General features: G+C 34.4%; 1 protein-coding gene and 1 pseudogene across 1 annotated transcript; one reads left to right on the forward strand and one right to left on the reverse strand.

The window, feature by feature from the left end:
* Positions 1-914: 914 nt before the first annotated feature.
* On the reverse strand, positions 915-3873 carry LOC124934682 (annotated as a pseudogene).
* A 12671-nt stretch (positions 3874-16544) lies between these two features.
* On the forward strand, positions 16545-18724 carry LOC124934204 (mitochondrial outer membrane import complex protein METAXIN). The gene is made up of 6 exons (XM_047474697.1): positions 16545-16870; positions 17017-17351; positions 17441-17517; positions 17664-17724; positions 17849-17996; positions 18304-18724. Exons 1-6 carry the CDS (start codon positions 16720-16722, stop codon positions 18486-18488), a joined length of 957 nt encoding a protein of 318 aa, XP_047330653.1. The 5' UTR covers positions 16545-16719; the 3' UTR covers positions 18489-18724.
* Positions 18725-20661: the final 1937 nt, after the last annotated feature.

A 20661-nucleotide genomic window follows, 5' to 3' on the forward strand; every position in this document is an offset into this window, starting at 1 on the left:
TGTTTTTGTCTATTTGTGTAGTAAGATATGAAATTGACGACTTATTTACTTTACATATTATTAAAGGTAATTAGTATCTGAAGTCTTTTGTGGAGTATGATTGAGATTCACTACGTGATGTCCAAATTTTGGGTAGTTGTTGTGAAGTTTGGAGTGAGGCGGTTGATGTGGTAGAAATACAGATTTGGGTTTATCATCTCGATTATCTTCTAATGGATTATCTAGTTGGAGAGAAATTATTAAATCTTCTATGATCGTAATTATCGGATGCATATCATTAATGATGCTATTATTATTACGATTTTTTATATTCGTTATGGAAAATCCGAGAGTTATATGTTTTTTTGTAAGGATCTATAAATTCGAGAATCTGTAATGTGTTTTTATTATTTATTTTTTTCTTATTTCATATGTTTTTTCGTTATAATAATTTTTTTAAAGTTTGTATTTTGTTGGTTAATAAATTGAGTGAGGTGATTGATAAAAAAAAAACGATAAAATTATGTTCATTATGTTTTGATTTACCAATAAAACTGAGAAGTTAGTTATACATATATTTATAAATTTATGATAGGAATAATTTGTTTAGAAAAAACTGAATTATATAGTACTTAATCAATTTGAAATAAAAGAAATTATAAATCTAGTTAAACATGAAGAAAAGTTATTTACACAACTTTTTGAAAGGTATGAAATCATCACAACACAACATTGTAAAAGAAAAATACATTACCATTAAAGTTAAAATTAAAGTATTTTAGTTAATAAATACTTTTTTTTGTGACAAGTACAAATTAGTGATTTCAAATTAACTTGTCACTAGTAACCAAAACACTTAGGGGGTGGAAAACAAAAAGAGAGAAATGCAAATTACTAAATAAGTGGTTAACAAAAATAGGACAAGTTTGTTCTGAATTTATACAATCAGTGGTAATTTAGAACAGTAATCTTAACTTGAGGGCCACCTTGGATATAAACAAAAGTGCATTCTGAGCCAGCCTTGAAGATTTTATAGTTGTCTGGAAGTTGATAAACATGGGCTTGTTGATTTTGTTTGAGTCCCCATAGTGATCCAGATAGGTGGTCTATTCTCAACCGTAAATCGGTTATCGGACTTTGACCTACGTTCTTGATGATCACTTGGTGTCGGTATAACATTGTATTTCCATCCTTCCACGAGCTTGTGATCGAGTGGAGGAATTTAACCGGCGCACCATCTATAACATTTGAAATAATAGGTCATTTCGCAATACTTATGTTACAAATATTTAACTTAGTGCCAACAAGGTGGATAATAGGAACATAAATTTTCTATTCCAAAAAATAAATCTTGGATATTTCTGGTAATTGCGTCACAAATTTAAGTTTTCCTTATTTGAGTTTCGTTTTATCTTTATTGATTTTAGAATTTCTCCGAGAAATACGAAAATTGTGGCCATAAACAAATAACATGTGATTTAAGAACTTACTTGATGGTGAAGGTTGTGGCTTAGCATTATTCCCAACTGCATTGTGAGATGCAATAAATTTATAATTAGTTGCTTTCATTTATGATTTAAGAGAAAATGACCTTATTAAATTAGAGTATTTTTATTGAAAATTAAGTCAAGACTAGCTTATAAAATAAATTTGTACCTACCAGGTGAATATTGAACCGGGTTCTTATAATTGAATTGCAACTTTGCGAAAAGGCCAACAAGAGGACCAGTACCCGATAATGTCGGCTCGGTCTGCTCATAGTTAGACCGGTCATCCGAGAATTCATCAGTGTTAGACGGGCCACCAACTAGCCCCCCATAGATTACATTTGGATTGGCTTCTTGACGGTTATACCACTTATCGAATCCCTCCACACATCCAACCGTAGATTTGTAAAGCGCGATTGATTGGATAGAAGCACCCCTATGGTGAACATGAACCGGGTAATTCTGCCCATATCCAACAATGTAGCTAATAGATTTCGGATTTTTACCCAACATGTAATCCCCCTATAACAATTTGAAATAAACGAAGCGAAATCAAAAATCACATTTTCGAAAATCGTCTAGTCATTTTTAAGTACCTGGGATTTTGCAAAGTTTAGAAGGTCTAAAGGTTGAACTTGGGCTTGGTCTGGACAAGTGATTGTGGCATGAGATTGACTTAAATAATCTGAATATATAGCCATAAGGAAAGCAGCAGCTGAAGCATATTGCATGTTGTTCCAATCCCTCACATACATTAATCCACCTATAAATATATATATCCACATTTAAACAAAACAAAATAAATAAATAAAACCCGAATTTAATAAAATAAAATTTAGTCGCGACTCTTACCAGGAGTCAACTGAATGTTGTAACCGGCATTCTTTTGAAGGCAGGCACACGCGAAGTAATTTGCTTTGGCTTGATATTCTTTTAGAGTCTCGACATATGTTGTTCCAACTTTTCCGTCCAATAATACCTAAGGCAAATTCATATAACTTTTTAAAATGCGAGACTTTAATTTTTTTTTATTGATCCACGACTTTGTTATTAGATAAAAACGCAAAAGATCATTACAATCTAAACAATACATTAGTTAAATTAAACAAAATGACAATGTTTACCTTGGTGAGAAGGATTTGGAGACCAGCATACTTATTATCCCACGAAAATTCCCTAACCGCCCAACCGGTTCCTCCCATGTATACACCATTGTCGACCGCATACTTCAAATAATAATCGTTGTTTGTTGCTTTGTATAGCCAAGCAGCTGCCCACAACAACTCATCCTTGTACCAAAAAAAAATCATTCAAAACAATTAAAAAAATCCATCTCATATTAGAAAATAAATGGTACTAAATAAATTTGTTATGTATATATACTAACCGAGTAACCCGAGGAAGGGTAGAACTTCTCAGCAGACGGGATGGAGTCGTCGTACTGACCCCTAAACGTATTCGCGAACGAGAAAAGCTGCAATCGATCAACAAATTATCGATCAAAACTCTACTTTTTTTTTTTTAAATGAGTTTCTTATAATATCAATATTAGACTTTATGAAATCATTTTAATTGAACCTGTTTGGCATGGACCAAAAGGAGTGAAGCATAAGAAGAGTTATAAGGCTTAAAGGCCAAATAAGCAGCCGCCAAAGCGGCTGCGGTTTCCCCAACAAGATCAGATCCCGGGTTGCTTTCGTCAAGCTTGTATGCTGTTCTCGATGTCGTCATGTCCTCCGGTCGCTCCCAACAATAGTGATCCGAATCACCATCCCCAACCTATAGTACAAACCCCGGTCATTTAAAAAGAAAAATACATATAAACTCGATAAGTAAATTTTAAGTTCGATTTTCACTTAAAAACACGTTTAGTTGAACCTGAGCCCAAAAGACATTAGGTTGTGGATGGGCACGAATGAAATAATCAGTTCCCCATTTAATAGCTTCCAATGTATGTTCCATTTGGTTAAGTCCCAAAACTTCATTTCGAAAATCAACCGCTCCCCAAGCCAACATAGTAACCGTAAACGCCATAGGCTGCCCGAACTTCACATGATCGCCGGCATCATAATATCCACCAACCAAATTCGCCTGCCAAAATTGTAACGTTTTAATTATAGTTACTCGATAACACTATATATAATAGGTTATAATTCATTATACTTAAAAAAATACTTACTCCTTGAGAGTAACCATCCCTTAGAGCAGAGTTGCCACGCCAATTAACCCTTTGATTTGAGGGCAACCAACCGGACCTTTGAGCCTCGAAAAACAACAAACTCTTGTCTAATGCATCCCCATAGTTAAACGACGTCGTGTAAGCTGCATCGGCGAATCCAATAGTCGAGGCCACCAAAACCAATAACAACAACGAGAAGGACCCGAACAAAGATGGTTTCGAGTTCATGGTGGTTTTTGAATCAAATTGTGTGGTTTATGGGTTGTATCATGAGCTGACAAACTTGGTATTTATAATGGGAAGAATTATAATAGATTTTTAATTAAATGACATGATTAATAATTCAAATTATAATACATTAATCTCAAGGAGATTTTAGAGGTTCCCACGTTTTGAAGAGAGTTAGTAGATGCATCCCTCCGACATAATACATGGAGACAAGTCCTAATTAAGGAATTCAATATGGAAAAATGTATTTTTTTTTTTATTCTATATTCTTTAAGGATTTTCCCCCAAGTCCACCAATATCATATTCCAATATTGTTTAGTTTGGTTATTTTTTTTTCAATCTAATTAATTGATTAAAAAAATCTCTCTTAATTATTTTTTTGGTTTATTTTCTTGAATATTAGGACAATTTTTATTTGTGTAGGAGACCCAACTTAAAACAAAATGTTTTAATTCAGATTATCATATCACAAAATGAACAAATAGAAATATAAACTTTAGTGATAATTGAATTCGTGACTTTTGATCTCTTATAAATTATTTTTATCATTTAAACTATTTAGTAAGTTAATTAGAGAATAAAACATAGGTTAGCAATTAATCCATCGTCACCGAAAAGCATGGGTAAATCTATGTTAATGCCCGATAAAAAAAATTATAACATTATATTCTAATTTTTCAAATTTAAAAGAAAAAAAAGTAAAATATATGATCATCCATTCTTATAATTTATAATTTATTTTTATTTTATTAAATTTCCTATAATATTTTCAAGCATGTCTTAACTCTAATTTATAAATTTAATTTTTTGAAAAATTAATATTTTATATATAATATACATTAGATATTCAAATATAGTTTGAATTTAGGTTTGAACAATAAAATATTTGTAAAAATAAATTAATTTTATCTTATTAAAATATTAATTTAGATAAAATACATTTATTTTAATTATATATATCTAATCATGATTTAAAATAAATTAATAAAACAAATTGGGGGAGAATGAAAATAAGAGATTGCTTAATTTTATTTAGGCAAATGTTGAAATACAATTGAGTGATTACATTGAAACCCTTAATTAATGATCTTCTTCATCTCCTTCTTCTTCTACTTCTACTCTTTCATCGGCGGCAGGAGCATCTACTTCTTGATGAGTGGTCGTCGGAATCTGGGTCTGTGCACTCTCCTCAATCTGAGCCGCCACGAAATTGAAAGACCCAAATTTAGGTGTGGGTTCCGGTGACCCAATATCTGAATTCTGATCCAAATTGAAGAAAGAGAAACTTGATTGATCAATTGAAGAAGAAATTTTGGTCCTCTTTAGATCCCCTTCTTCACTTTGGTCCTCTACCGCCGCCGGAGAGGACCCAAATCTTGGGGTAGAATTGGGTTCGAGTTCGGATCTGAGTTCCAACCCAAATGAGAAGATGGAATTGGTGGCGATTGGGTTGAGTGGCGATGGACAGTTGTTCTTCCTCTTCTTCTTCTTGTGTCGAATTGTGGAATCTGGTTCGGATAGGTTGGAATGAGTTGGATCTTGAATCTGATTGGAAACAGGGATCTCGTCAGGACCCATTTTTAGGTCGCGATTAAAGAGAAGAAGAAGGAGAAGAGAAAGAAAGGGGATGATACTAGCTAGGACTGACTGGTTTGTACCTTTCTTTTTTATTTTATTTTATTTTGGCTATAAGTGCGGTTTGTACTTACTATATTAAATTTAATCAAACTAAACATGTTTTAATTCCGATATTAAAATGGATAATTACACTTTTCTTTGAGCTCTTTTTATTTTAATTAATACTTTGTAACCATTAAAAGTTATCAATTTTACAAAGGTAAAAATATTAAGATTTATAATTCAGTCAACCCACAAACCACATGTGGATAGCTCATCCCCGAAATCACCCACCTGCGTCTAACCTCGCATCTACCATGCTTGAGAGACCCTTTCGACTTCTTTTATCTAGTTTTGTTGGTGAACGAAGACCTTTAGTCAACTCTCGAGGATGGTCAGGGCGTTTCGCCCTATCTGGAAAGAATGTCGAGCAACTTGTGCTAAACGAGCTTTCTCAAACTAGCATCTCAGTGAATACTTCCCAAAAACAACTAGTTAGAAATGTATGTGGGAGAGAAACAAAACCGAAGATAGCCTTTGATGATTCAAATTTGCTTTCATACGGTGCAGATCATTCTAAAGCGTTATACATTTATGTGAGCATGGAAGGGAAATCTATTCCGATGGCCTTAGTTGATAATGGGTCAGCCTTGAATATTTGTCCGTGGAGAACGTTAGAGAAGATCGGTGTTCAGAGAGAAAGTGTTGTACCTTCAGACTTATGTGTTCGCGGTTTTGATAGCGCAAAGAAAGAAATCATGGGTAGCTTCAAAACAATTGTGAAAATGGTAGGAGTATCATCTGAAGTAGAGTTTGTTGTCATTGATATGAAGCCATCATATAATATCATTTTGGGTCGACCGTGGTTACACCAGATGAAGGCAGTAGCATCAACTCTGCATTAGAAGGTTCGATTTGTATCACGAGGAAAGTTGATCACAATAAATGGCGAGTCGTATATTACGGTAGGCACTAGCTCAGTACATGCTACGTTTGAAGAGGTTCACCTCAACGAATTTACTGTCCGTATGATATCAGGAAAAGGTAACAATCCGTACAAGATACCGGTGTTTGATTATTTCTCTCATCTAGTATTGTATTTGATAAACAAGATGAATTATTTTTCGGGTTTTGGTTTAGGTCCACAAGCTTCAGAAATACCAGGTTTAGTGCAGATGGTAGGAAATGTGAATCGTCGTGGTATGAGTTATGAGCCATCCGGGCTCCATGAGGGAAGTAGATGTAAAATAGTTGACACTTATATTCCGATCCCACCTACCTTGAATGGCCAGTTCGTAAAACAAGGAGAAACCATTCCTTATTTCTAATTCTCATAACCATTCATACACCCAACCTCCAAACGTCGATTTCCAGGTTTGAAAATCTTTCCTGATTGTCGTCTTACTCAAACCCCTTTTTCTTTCGTGATCAGGGGAACCAGATGATTGGCAGGACGTACTTTCGTGAACGCGAGCCGGGAACAAGGAACAACTATTTCCTAAAGACGATACATACACAAGCCCTTCTAAGCCATTCAGGCCAGAAGAGTTGATCCACACAGACTCTGACAGTGATGGCGTCACGGATAACGAGGAGGACGATCCGTACTTGACAAAACATGCATTCTCTAAAAATAATTCGAACTTAAAAACTATCATGTCTAAATTTCATTCACATGCAGAACATTATTTTAATAACTCTAAGTCTGTGAACACTTTGAACAATGTTTTTAATAATGAAGAAGAAACTTTTGATTATATGTCTTCCGATGAAACGGTTAAATCAGAAATGACACAGGAGATGAGACATTATCTAAATAAACAAGAGGAGAATTTATCCACTGCAGAAGAAATAATTGAAATCAATCTTAACAAAGAAGAAGATCCTCAGATTGTTTTAATCGGTAAAAGTTAAAATAATTTAGAACGAAAAAATCTAACTAAACTTTTAAAAATAAACAAAGATGTTTTTTCATGGTCTTATAAAGATATGTCAAGACATTGATCCATAAATCATCCAACACCCATACCACTTTACGAAGACACAAAATCGGTGAAGTAGAAGCTCTAGAGAATGAAGGCAGACATCGTGACAAGATCAAAGAGAAAGTTTAGAAATAGCTCGATGCAGAATTCCTCGAAGTGGTAGATTACCTAGAGTGGATCACCAATGTAGTCCCAGTCGCGAAGAAAGATGGAAAGATCTGAGTATGTGTAGACTATCAAGATCTCAACAAAGCAATCCCTAAAGACAGCTTCCCACTGCCACACATCGACATGCTAGTGGATCACGTAACATGCCATCAACTCCTATCATTCATGGATGGATTCTCAGACTACAACCAAGTATTGGTGGCTTTAGAAGACAAGGAAAAGACAACATTCATCATAGAAGTTGGAACATTTTGCTATAGAGTCATGCCTTTCGGGTTGAAGACCACAAGAGCAACATATCAACGAGCTGCCACAATGATTCTTCACAATATGATCCACAAGGAAGTAGAAGTCTATGTCGATGATATGATTGTCAAGTTAAGGGATCGAGAATGGCACATCCAGAATCTTGACAAATTCTTAGAATGCATCCGGAAATTCCAACTTAGGCTCAACCCGAAGAACTGCACATTTAGAGTAATAACAGAAAAGATGCTAGGCTTCTTAATCACGCAAAGATGAATAGAGGTTGATCCAAGAAAGATAAAAGTAATCACGGAAATGCCACCTCCATGAAGCGAAAAAGAAGTACGAGGCTATCTATGCAAGATTCAGTATATAAGTCGATTCATAAACAAGTTGACTATGACATGTGAATCTTTGTTTAAACTTTTAAAGAAAAATGAAAGATTCGTTTGGGATGACGCTTGTCGAAACACATTCGAGAAGATAAAGGGGTACCTCAAGAATCCTCATATTCTGATGCCACCAAGAGTAGGCGTGCCACTAATCCTATACTTAACAATCACAAAAAACTCGATGGATAGTCTACTAGCCCAAGAAAACGAGGAGAAGACAGAAGTCACAGTCTATCATGTAAGAAAGCGCATGACAGACTACGAACTTAATTACTCGCCAGTAGAAAATGTGTGTTGGCCCTAGCTTGGGTCACCAAGAGGCTAAGACATTCTATGAAAGCCCACACAGTCAATTTGGTATCCAAACTTGATCCAATTCGTCATTTATTCTAGAAAACGCTTTTGTCACCGAGATTATCTAAGTGGATGATGATGATCAGAGTATGACTTCGAGTGCACAGTTCAGAAATCTATCAAGGGAAGTGTTAACATTCTCATACGACGAAGTGATGACTATCAACCCTACAACCTGGAAGCTACTATTCGATGGAGCTTTAGGAAAACAAGGCTATGCATCAGAATACTACTCATCGATCATGTGGGGACATACAATCCAATCTCAGTCAAGCTTGAATATCCCGTGACGAACAATGAAGCAGAGTACAAAGTATGCATCTCTAACCTTGAAGATTGCTCACGAAAAAGGAACTAGACGCCTAGAAGTAGTAGGAGACTCGAACTTAGTCATTTCACAAGATAATGATGAATGATAAGTCAAGGGAGAGAACCTCAAACCCTACCATCGACACTTATTGACTCTAATGGCTAAGTTTGAACATGTGGCATTCACACACGCTCCGAGAAGTCAGAATCGATTCGCAGACGCTTCGGTCACGTTAGCAGCCATGACGCAAATCACAAAAGGAATCAAGATCAAGCCTTTAAATATTCGTCGTAAACAAAGAAGAGACTTCAAGTGAAGGATGATAGCCAACGCCGAAGTGGCTCCCAAATCGTGGTTCGAATCTATACAAAAGTACGTCGAGCATGGAGAGTATCCTTCACACTTCCAGAAGGAAGAGAGGGGAGCTCTACGCCAATATGCAATCAACTACGTGCTACTCGCAGGAAATATATATCGATTCTCCTTTGATAGTTAAAAAATGTTATATATCGACCAACCTCAAGCATCTTAGATCATGGAGAAAGTACACGCATGAACATGTGGCCCACACATGAACATATCAACATTCGCTAAGAAAATCCTTCACTTTGGCTACTATTGGAAGAACATGGAACAAAAATGTGTAGAGTATGTTAAGAAGTGTCATCAATGTCAAGTTTACGCGAATTTGAAGCACACCCCAACATCTCTACTGTACAACATGACCTCACCATGGACATTCTCGACATGGGGAATAAATATCATCGGTAAAATCTATACTCATGCTTCGAACGAACACGAGTTCATCTTTGTAGTTAACGACTATTTCACAAAGTGGGTCGAAGCTCAATCATACCAGGTGCTCAAGTCATCACATGTTGCCAAGTTCATACGCAAAAACATCATTGCACGCTACAGAGTTCCTAAAGTCTTGATCTTAGACAATGATTGACACTTCTGAGGAGAAGTACTCAAAGTACTAGGATTGAACACCATAAGTCCTCACCTTATCGTTCTCAGACGAACGACACAATAGAAGCAACGAACAAGAACATCATCACCGTCATCAAGAAGATGACTCAGACGTACAAGGATTGCCACGAGAAACTTCCATACACCCTCTAAGGCTACAGAACGACCATTCGAACGTCAACATGAGAAACGCCATTCGCATTGGTTTACGGAATTGATGCAGTGTAACCTATCGAAATTGAAGTCCCTACTCCAAGAGTTTTACTCGAAACACAAGTAGTGGAGGAAGATTGGTGTAAGTCACGGTACAATCAACTAGCTCTTATGGAAGATAAGAAGTTAAACGCGTTATGTCACACGCAAGCATACTAGAGAAGAATGACTAGAGCTTTCAACAAGAAGGTGAAACCTAAGAACATTCAAGAAGACAATCTAGTCCTAAAGAAGAACCTACAGATATTAGACCCTAGAGGGAAATTCTAAACACCGTGGGAAGGACCCTACCTTGTCAAGAAGGTATTTTTAGGTGGCGCCACGAGATTGACCACCTTGGACGGAGAAGAACTCTCAGCACCCTTCAACGTCGACATGCTCAAAAGATAGTTCGTCTAAAATATGCGTAATGAAGTACATTCACGAAATACATACAACCAAAGTTCATAACTCACAAGTTTTGAACTACGTGAGACCTAACTTTATCGAGAGTATGTAGGCAGCCCATCCAGGGTGCGGTCACCACTATCAATTATCGAAAAAAGTTGATAGACATTTCACATCACATCACATACAACTAAAGTTCATAACTCACAAGTTGTGAACTACATGAGACATGATCTCTCTCGAGAGTATGTATACAGTCCATCTAGGGTGCGGTCACCACTATCAATTATCGAAAGAAGTTGATAGACATTTCACATCACATGCATTTATTGTTTAAATCAAAAGGGGAGTTAATCACACTCTGAGTTGACTCCTAAACCAAAAACTCATAGTTAACAACACTAAGGGAATTTTTATAAAAATGACCACAAGATCCTCATAGAGTCCTACTTGAAAAAATATAACGCCCAAAGCTAAAGTATTTTTCTCTTCGACTTAGGATCTCAACGTTTTCACAAGAATTCAAACAAACATTTTTCAAACAAATGCATGGAACTACGTTGGACATGAATTCCCTAGCTATGGGATACGTAGGCAACTTGTATGAGCCCGGTCCTAAACATTTTCAAAAACCAAACCTATATATCAACACTAGGAGCATTTTTTTTTTATAAAAATGAGCACAAGATCCCCATAAAGTCCCACTTGAGAAAATATAATGCCCAAAGCTAAAGTATTTTGCTCTACGACTTAGGATCTCAATTTTTTTCAAAAGATTCACACACAAATGCTAGAATTTTTCACAAACAAAGTGCATGGAACTACGTTGGACCTGAATTCCCCTAGCTATAGGATACGTAGGCAGCTTGTATGAGCCCGGTCCTAAACATTTTAAAAAATCAAACCCTTGTATCGACACTAAGGGAATTCTATGAAAATGAAATGATTAAAAGATCCCCACATAGTTAGCTTAAATGAGTAAATATAACGCCTAACATATGGCTAAAGCACTTTATTCTCCAGCAGCTTAGGATCTCCATAGATTTTCATCTTAAGTCAATTACTACTCCAGTAAATACTTAAATAACCTCCCCAGCTTAAGTCAATTGTCACTCTAGCAGATACTTAAATAACCTCCCCAACTTAAGTCAATTGCCACTCCAGTAGATACTTAAGAAATTTCCCCAGTTTAAGTAAATTGTCACTCCAGCAAACACTTAAGAAATTTCCCCAACTTAAGTCAATTGCCACTCCAGTAGACACTTAAGAAATTTCCCTAGCTTAAGTCAATTATCACTCTAACATATACTTAAGGAAATGCCCACAACATAATTCAATTGCAACTCTAGTATAAACTTAACTTCGCATTTCGTTAAGAGAGGGTATTTATAGGCAAAACTATGAAACCCTAGGGCCCAAAGACCCATTTAACACACTTGACGTTGGAAAGAGAAAACCATTTTAAACATGTACAAATGTTTAAAAAAATGGAGCAATCTCCACTTGACATGTCACTAAATGTCAAGTGATATCCAATAGGATTTAAGCTTAATTAATAATGATGCAATACTTGGTCATTTTAATTTTTAATAAAAAAAATGATCAAGCCTTCAAGCTTCTCTTCAACACACGGCTGTATCCCTCTTCATTTGGAAACTTTTTTCCTTTTTTAGACAGCTTCCCCTTTTCCTTAGGTAACTTCTTTGACTACACATATTGAATTGAGGCTTCAAGGTTTGCGTCTGTCACCATCATAAAGGTGAACGTTGCCTTTACCATCATGAAGGTGAACACTGACTTCACCTAATTCTTTTTAGCAATTTGACTTCATGGGTCGGATCTCGGGCATGGGTCGGTCCTTAGGTTGGGTCACTGGTCGGATCCGTCAATTGGGATCATTTCCTTGTCCTTTCTTCGGGTTGACTTTCCTTTTATTTGGATCTTCTTGGCCCCATTCACAATTTTGGTCCGAATCTTGCATGTGAATCTTGGATTTCCCCTTTGAAAAGTCACACATCTCCCTTTATCATACATTTTTTTTTGTTGTTGTTGAAAAACAAAAGAGACAATTTATTTTTATTATTCCTACTTCTAAGGAACAATTATAATTATAATAAAAATGTTAACTAATTAATTCAAAATAAAATCGCAAAACCTAACCTAACAACTAATTAGTCGACAACTAATCTAACAATTTAAAACAATTAATCTAAAAAATAACAAAATTATATATAAAAAAATTTTACTTTTAAATTAAAAAACGCTAATATATATTTTGCATGTTTTATTTATTTATAAATATCCAAGGTATTAATTTAAATGTAACCTTGAATATTCAAAGTATAATAACTTACCCAAGTGTTATAACTTAGACAAATTACTACCTTAACTTATTAAGAATCTAAAATCAATTATTTCTAAAAATTCAATTGTTCCAAAAATAATTGTCTTTAAAATAAATCGTGAAATAAGCCCGAGAATGAATTCGAGAAATTTGTATAGGCTCAGACTTATTAAAAGCATAAACTATAAAATTGGGGAGTGAAAAATGAGTGTCTACACAACTACTCATGACTGTTAGTTCCAAGTAGTTGACTTCAAAACAATTACGGGGAAGACTGATGGGGAGGATGATGACTCTTGGAAACCCATTAGAGAAAGACGTGGCTTTTCGAGAAAGGGAACGACATGTTCGGATTGCCTTAAGAATCTAGGAGACAGTGTCCCTAATATAGTTAGAAATTAGTTCTCCATTGGGATCATTAAGAATCCCAGGACTCTTTTATGGAAGCTACTTGGAAGATTCATGCCCAACGAGTGACATGTTACATGATAGGATTACTCTTTATTTTGAAGTAGGCAAGGTTTGTAACCGAATGACCTCTAGACTTTGGTGAAAGAGAGTCATCGGAGAGTCATTCCCCTTGTGTGATTGAAGGGATGGGGCCCACATGACGAAGGAGGAAAGTACGACTTAGTGATAAAATGGATCGGACCTCCGTGGGCTGCCTACGTATCCTTGAGGAGGAATCAAGTTCAAACATAGTTCAATGACTCACACTTGGAAATCTCATGAGGAATGCCTAAGGGGGTTGGACTAGCTACTCCTCCGACCCATAATGGATTCTAAGGGAAGGGCAGAGCCTCACTTGCTTGCAGTAGGATGGTTTTTGTTCGTTGCTGAGACGATTTCAAACTAGACTTAGGGAGGAGGATTAAAATAGTCCTCTCTTCCTGGCATCACTGGCTAGGGCTTTCGAATCAAAGCATGGGCATCTGCAACTAAGAGGGAGCAGTAGATCGTCAATTAAAGAGCCAGGTTAGTTTGATTCTATTGATTATTGATTCGACTAAAGGGACTCCTAGCAAACTTGTATGAAGGGGCCCCATAGAGAAGCCGGAGATGCAGGTTTGAAGCTCCAGCTTCGCTCTTCAGCTCGGTAGAATAAGGAAAAAACCTGAAACAACTCAAAGTAAAACACCAGAAAAGCATTAAAAAATTCCATACTAAAAGAACTTTTGGTTAACAAGAATACAAAAGGTTAAGATCAACCGCATCCTCCCCGGATCGAAAAGAAAAACGAGGTCTAAGTCCAAATATAAAGGAAATTAAAAGTTCTACTAGTAAACGAAGGCAGCGGAGATAGATTCGGGTCTTCTACAAGTCCATGAAGTTTGGACTCGTCTTCTTCCTCGCGACGAACAGACGATGGTGACCGATTTGCTGAAGAAATGATGAAGTTTAACTTCATCATATCTCAACCAATAATATTTTTTTTAAATCGAAATGATCGTAGTAGTCTTGTGATCATTTCCCCGACGTTCATAGGTTGTCACATTCGTCTGAACAAATAGAATTCGGCCGGAGAGTTAAAACTATTAAATGGTTGTCGGGCCAAAATTAAACCGATTTAACTACTTGTTTGGCTCCTCTGGATGATGAAGAAGGCAAAGAGAGCAACCGAAAAAGTAATCAAAATCGCCATTAACAAAAAAAATCAAGTTTTTTTTCTTTCCAAAAGAAGCTTTAAAGCTCGATTTCAATCCAAGAAAAAGCTCTATCAACTTCTTAAGAGTGATTTCTAATTTAGTGTAAGCTATCACTCATGTTGTAACTTAAATTATCTACAAAAACTCAAAATTTATACATTTGAGTTCTCATGTTCTTCAATCATGTATTGTTGTTTCATTTGATGATTGAAATTTTATCTTAAGATCATTTATAAGCTTTATGTTGAAACGAATTGCTTCCATTCACCCTAAATAAAAAAGGATGAATTTAAAAAAAAATTGATTGTTGTTCTTGAACACCAACTCACAACTCAATAAGCATCCTAATAGTTTCTATATACTCCAAAAAAAGCATTTTAAAATAAATTCCTAGTGATTTGGTAGATGATTGCCCAAATTTCATAAAACTCTTCTTTGTGGTTATGTTTCTGTTCTAATTTATCAAAAGAAGCTTGTGGAAAGCTTACAAATCAATTTTGGTTCGAATTAGGTAAATCCCGTTTTTCGGACCATGTTTTTCGTCTAGGTTCCGACGAGGCCTTGATAGGATGAATGATGGCCTTAGGAAGAATGACGGCCTTAGGAAGTAGTAAACATCTTCTAAATTGACGAGGGTAAGCTTCATATATGTTTAGTTTTGAAATTGGAGGCTTCAAACAGAAAAAACAAAAATGAGACATAGAGGTTGAAGACGATGCCCATCTCGACCAAAACTCACTAATGTTTCTCAGTTGATCACGCATCTTGCCTTGTCCACAAGCATGTCGACCTTGACCACGTTTTCGATCGAGCGCTCGCCCAACGACCGAAAAATCGCGTGCCCTTCCTCCTTCCCGACCGAGGGTCATCTTGCGTGTTAACTAGTCCTTTGGCCTGTTGACCATAGATCAGCCCCACGTCTAGAAGCCTAAAAACCCGCTCACCCGAGACTAGGGGTGAGCATTGGGTGGATTAATCCGAAATCCAATCCAATTCGAATCCTAAATACTAATTCGGATTGAATTGAGATCGGATTGGATTGAGTTCGGATTAAATGAAATCGGATTGGATTAGGATTATCCAAATTATCCAAACTATCTAAATAAAAACATATTTTTCAATTCATTTTTCTTTAAATTAAATTTCATCTCAATATATTATATATTTTACTTATCATCACTTTGACAACAATATTTATTTTTATTTATTTTTATTATTTTTTTTCAGATTCAAATTTAATAATAATAAAAAATTCGAAACTTAAAAAAAATAAAAATAAATATGTTAACTAATTTCAAGTTGATATATCTAAATATTTTTTAGTTTGGATTATCCAAACCATTTTCAATCCAATCCGTATCTGATCCGTATTAATTAGTAAAATGGTTTGAATTACGGATTGGATAAATTTAGTTTGAATTTAATACGGATCGGACAAAACAGATTGATTTTACCCATTTGTTCACCCCTACCCGAGACACATTAACCCAAGGTTTGAATGACCCTTAAGCCCTATTTGTGTGTTATTTTATTATTATTATTATTATTATTATTATTATTATTATTATTATTATTATTATTATTATGTGTTTGATATTTTAAAAGCTTTATAATATTTTTAAAATTTCAAAAATAAAAAATAAAAGAAAATAACATTTAAGAATATATATTTTACATTTATACAAAAAAAAAAATTATAAATATTATTTAACAAAGATAAATTGTCTCTAAAATGACTATCATCCAAAATAAACTTGGATTAAAAAATAGTAAGTATTTGTATGTTCTATATAGTGTTACATTTATAATTGATTAATGAGTCTTTTAAAAATGAAATTTACCCTTTTTTTTACAACAACATAATTTTTTAATTTGATAATTTTGTGAAAATGTATAAAATTTTATTTAAATAAAATGCAATATTTTTTTTTTTGTTTTGTAAGTAAAAAAAAATGTGAAATTGGATTCGGGTTAACCCGATTACAATAGGATAGAAGGGTCAAACCCTTTCGTCTTCTTTGTTCTGTTTGGCCGAATCCACGCAGGGGAAATGAGAGCAGAAAAACTTCATTGCCGGCTACAATCTAAGCTTCCATGATTCCTGTACAGATCTAGGGTTTACGATTCCTCACTTGGGAATAAATCAAGATTCATATATTCGTGTATACAGTCCTCCTCGCTACTTCTCTAAGCTTTTAAGAACACCTGAAGATGGATGATACTGGAGAACTCACCCTAGTTGCAAGAAAACCCTCCTTTGGTCTCCCCACATCATGCCCTCAATGCCTACCTGTTTACATCTATCTCAAGTTTGCTAAAATTCCCTTCACTTTGTCCTTTAATCTCGTTTATCCCGATTCAGGTTCTTACCCTTTTCCTCTCTTATGCATATTTGATGATTCATCTGTTTGTTTGACTTCAATCTTTATCCATTATGAAAATTAGATAGAGAAGAAGCTAGAAAAATGCATGATTTATGTATATTTGTTAACTTTTTCTTTTTGCTAGATCAAATTCCATATGTTGAGTCTGGTACTAATGTGGCATACAACAATGAAAAGGGTGGTGTTATTGAGGGTTTAAAGAAAGCTGGCATTGTTGATTTGGATTCTGAAGCTTCTGCTCTCCCTGAATGGATTTCCATGACTGCTTTGGCTTCATCTTGGCTAGGAGATGCAATCATGTATGATCTCTGGTTGAATTCTGATGGGAGCTCGGCTCGTAAGATATACTATGATGATCTTCCATGGCCAATTGGGAAGATTTTATATTTCAAGCAAGTGAACTTTACTAAACAACTACTTGGTTTGACCAGAGAAAATAGTGAACGAAGAGAAGAGGAGGTAGTTACTACTCTTTGTTTTCTTCATCTCATGCTATGACTAACGCGTTTTTTGGGCTTTGTCTATCTTGTATGTTTACTAATTCGCAGATTTATAGGAGAGCTGAAATAGCGTATTCTTCTCTTTCAACTAGTTTAGGTGATCAACAGTTTTTATTTGGAAACAGGTAACTAACTGCCTTTTGTTGTGCCATTGTAAGTTTTGTTTACTTGTCATTGGGCTTAACACGAAATGGCTGCAAAATAAAACTTTGTGCTCATATTTATAGAGGTAGGCACTGATTGTATGAAACTTGTGTATTTGCTATTGTAGGCCAACAAGCTTGGATGCAGTTTTTCTTGGACATGCTCTTTTTGCTCTTCATGCTTTACCAGTGAGTGCTTATTCAATAGTTATTCAATAGGAGATGATCAATGAACAAGTATGAATGCAGCTTAGATCTGCATTACATTATCAAAATTTCTTAGTTTCCTGTATTCTTCTGTTTGTAATCGCAGGAAACATCTGTTCTCCGCAGCAAGTTATTGGAGCATTCTAATCTCGTAAATTATGCTGAAAAACTTAAGGTGGAATTCATTGATAACAGTTCTCCTTCATCTTCTATACCACCACTTCATACCGGAGGAGGAGGTCCTTCAAATTGGAGTATGTTTTCAAATCTCATTCATTTGTCTATTTCAATTTTGACTTAGACAAGTTTTGATTAGATTTCAACAATTGTTCATTGTTTTGTAATCGGGTTTCAATTGGTCCCAAATCAAAAGGTAAAAATTAGAAATTAGGTCGGAGTAAAGCCAAGATTTGTCAATGAATTCCTTCATAATAGTGTTCGAGTTTTGATTTTATCGCACCACCCTTCAACTTAGGGCATTTTTATTGAGAATCGAACATGAGACACTTGAGCTACCCTAGTGTATTGATTTTCTCATCTATGTTCTCATTTTTTTTGTAGGTTCAAAACCTAAGACCAAGCCTAAGAAGGAAAAGACTGAAGAAGAGAAAAAGTTTAAAAGAAGAACCAAATATTTCTTGGTAACACAACTAGTGGCTGTTCTAGTTTTTCTCTCGCTCCTCGGAGGTTCAGAAGTAGATGTTGACGAGGATGATGGCGATGATGATCATGATTATGATGACTGAACAAGATACCATTGCTTCATATCCTTTTTTCTGAACCACATTCCTGAATAATACAGCACATCAGTTTGTTTTGTATTCGATTATGTCTTAGAAAAAGAGTATAATAACAGGACAAGATTTGTCTGAAATCTTTGTAGATGTAAGGCGGTTCAGTTTTGTTGTAGCCTATCGTCTCTTGTTTTTGACTTACTTTCGAACCAGGTTGGTGCATGAATGAATATTGCCCAACTTTTATTTGTTTGATTTCTAAACTTTGGAGTCGAGCTTTAAAAAGATTAGTGCTAATTGAAGAAGTTTTTCACAATGAACCCGATTTGTATGAAAGCTTCGTTACGAACAGGGATGTTATTGGCGGCGGTCTGGGAAAAGGGAGTACAAACCCCGATTCCTCCTAACACCAACTATCCCGGTCCCTATTGGTGGACTGGATTCCCTGTGCGGCATCAAAATACCATATATTTTCAAAATTGTATAAACATATCAAATATTTAAAAAAATATTATTTTTAATTATAAAAATAATGATGTTCTATAACTTGATATTTATTATCTATACTTAGAGGCAAAACTACTTATAATATAGATTGCCTTTTATATTCCATCTATATATCCAACATATATGATTTTATATCATTTTTTCTTTTAAAACAAATATTAATAGTAAATTAAAAAAAAATATTATACATAAAGAATGACATTATTATAATTTTTATGTATGGCACATAACTACAATCTCCGCAGCTGCCCTGATTTTCGGTCAATATCTTTCGATTTTTTTTCAATCCGTCTCGATCTCTGGTTCAAAGTGGGAAAATCCAACCGATTGGAATCGATTCAAATATCGGGGGAGTTTTAAATTAGCGTCCGTAGTTAGGAATCTTTCTTGATTAGCTTTGCAGGTATTTGACAATTTGAAACAATTATTTAAGCTAGATCAATCAAATAAACCTTAAAGTCCTTATATTCTTTGGCCATAGAGTTTTGTATTGTAGCCTAGTTTATATTTTATATTTTATATTATAATAGGATTAGGCATATTAACTACTTCTTTCCGAAGATTCACTTATTTTAAAGGGCACTACTACTTCACCTTATATATGATTGAAGTTAATGGTAGGACATGTGTTTATAATTTAAATGGTTATCCCTACCTAATTAATCAATTCAATGAAAAACATAACAACTTTTTTCTTTATATATTTCTAATGTCAACTCATTTCTATATATACTTTAACTTGTGAAAGTGTAGCAATTTCTCGATGGATGTCGGTATACTATCAAGAGATATTTGTGTTGATTTGGCTACATTATTAGTCTTATTTTTGTTGTTGATAATGTAGTCACTTAAAAGTATTGGTTTATAATTTTGAGGATATGTATATAAGAAAATGGTTTGAAAATGAATATAACTATTTTAATCCATCCTTAAATTGTAATAATATATAACTTAAAATGATTTATCACAAAAAATTATTACAACATTGAACTTGACAAATACCTGAATTACTATTACTGGATTAAAAAGAATTGTATCATGAAAAGAACTCGAACAATGTTCACAATAAAAGGATTTGATGGGTAACAGACTCTATAGAAAAAAATATCGATAACATCTTGAAAGTTTTGAAGGAAATTTATTTACTAAAAAAATTAAACCATCAAAAACAAATACTCATTTTCCATTAAATTGCATTTAGTTAAATTATTAACTGGGTTTGGTAAGTGACCAATATTTATCAATTAAAAATCAAATTAAGCTAACTAACTAAAAGTAATCAAAATTTTAAATTCGCTAAAATTTAATAATTAAATTAGTGATATTAATTAATTATTTATTTATTTATAAATGACACCTATATAATAAATTAATCGCGTTTGAAATAGTTTAAAAAAACGAGTCTCATTTTTGTAACTTTAATAATAAATAGCCTAAATTTTGATGTTTCAAAATAAGAGTTCAAATTGCATATAGTCTGAAATAAGAGACCCCAAATCTACCATTCACTAATTAAAAATCAAATCAAATCAAATCAAGCTGACCAATTAATATATATATACCATACATTTGATCTAAGCCTATGAATGCAATTAAACTTTTAATTATTTTTATTAACTAATTGAAATTAATTAATTCAAATATCACTAATTCAAAATGCACACCATTTTATTATCAA

Source organism: Impatiens glandulifera, chromosome 4, assembly GCF_907164915.1.
Source record: "Impatiens glandulifera chromosome 4, dImpGla2.1, whole genome shotgun sequence".
In the NCBI taxonomy this organism is placed as follows: domain Eukaryota; kingdom Viridiplantae; phylum Streptophyta; class Magnoliopsida; order Ericales; family Balsaminaceae; genus Impatiens; species Impatiens glandulifera.

Coding starts and splice junctions, on each gene's coding strand:
- LOC124934204 (XM_047474697.1), top strand. CDS start 16,720: ATGGATGATACTGGAGAACTCACCCTAGTTGCAAGAAAACCCTCCTTT. Junction 17,725..17,848: donor TTGCTCTTCATGCTTTACCA/GTGAGTGCTTAT, acceptor TTGTAATCGCAG/GAAACATCTGTTCTCCGCAG. Junction 17,997..18,303: donor AGGAGGTCCTTCAAATTGGA/GTATGTTTTCAA, acceptor TTTTTTTTGTAG/GTTCAAAACCTAAGACCAAG.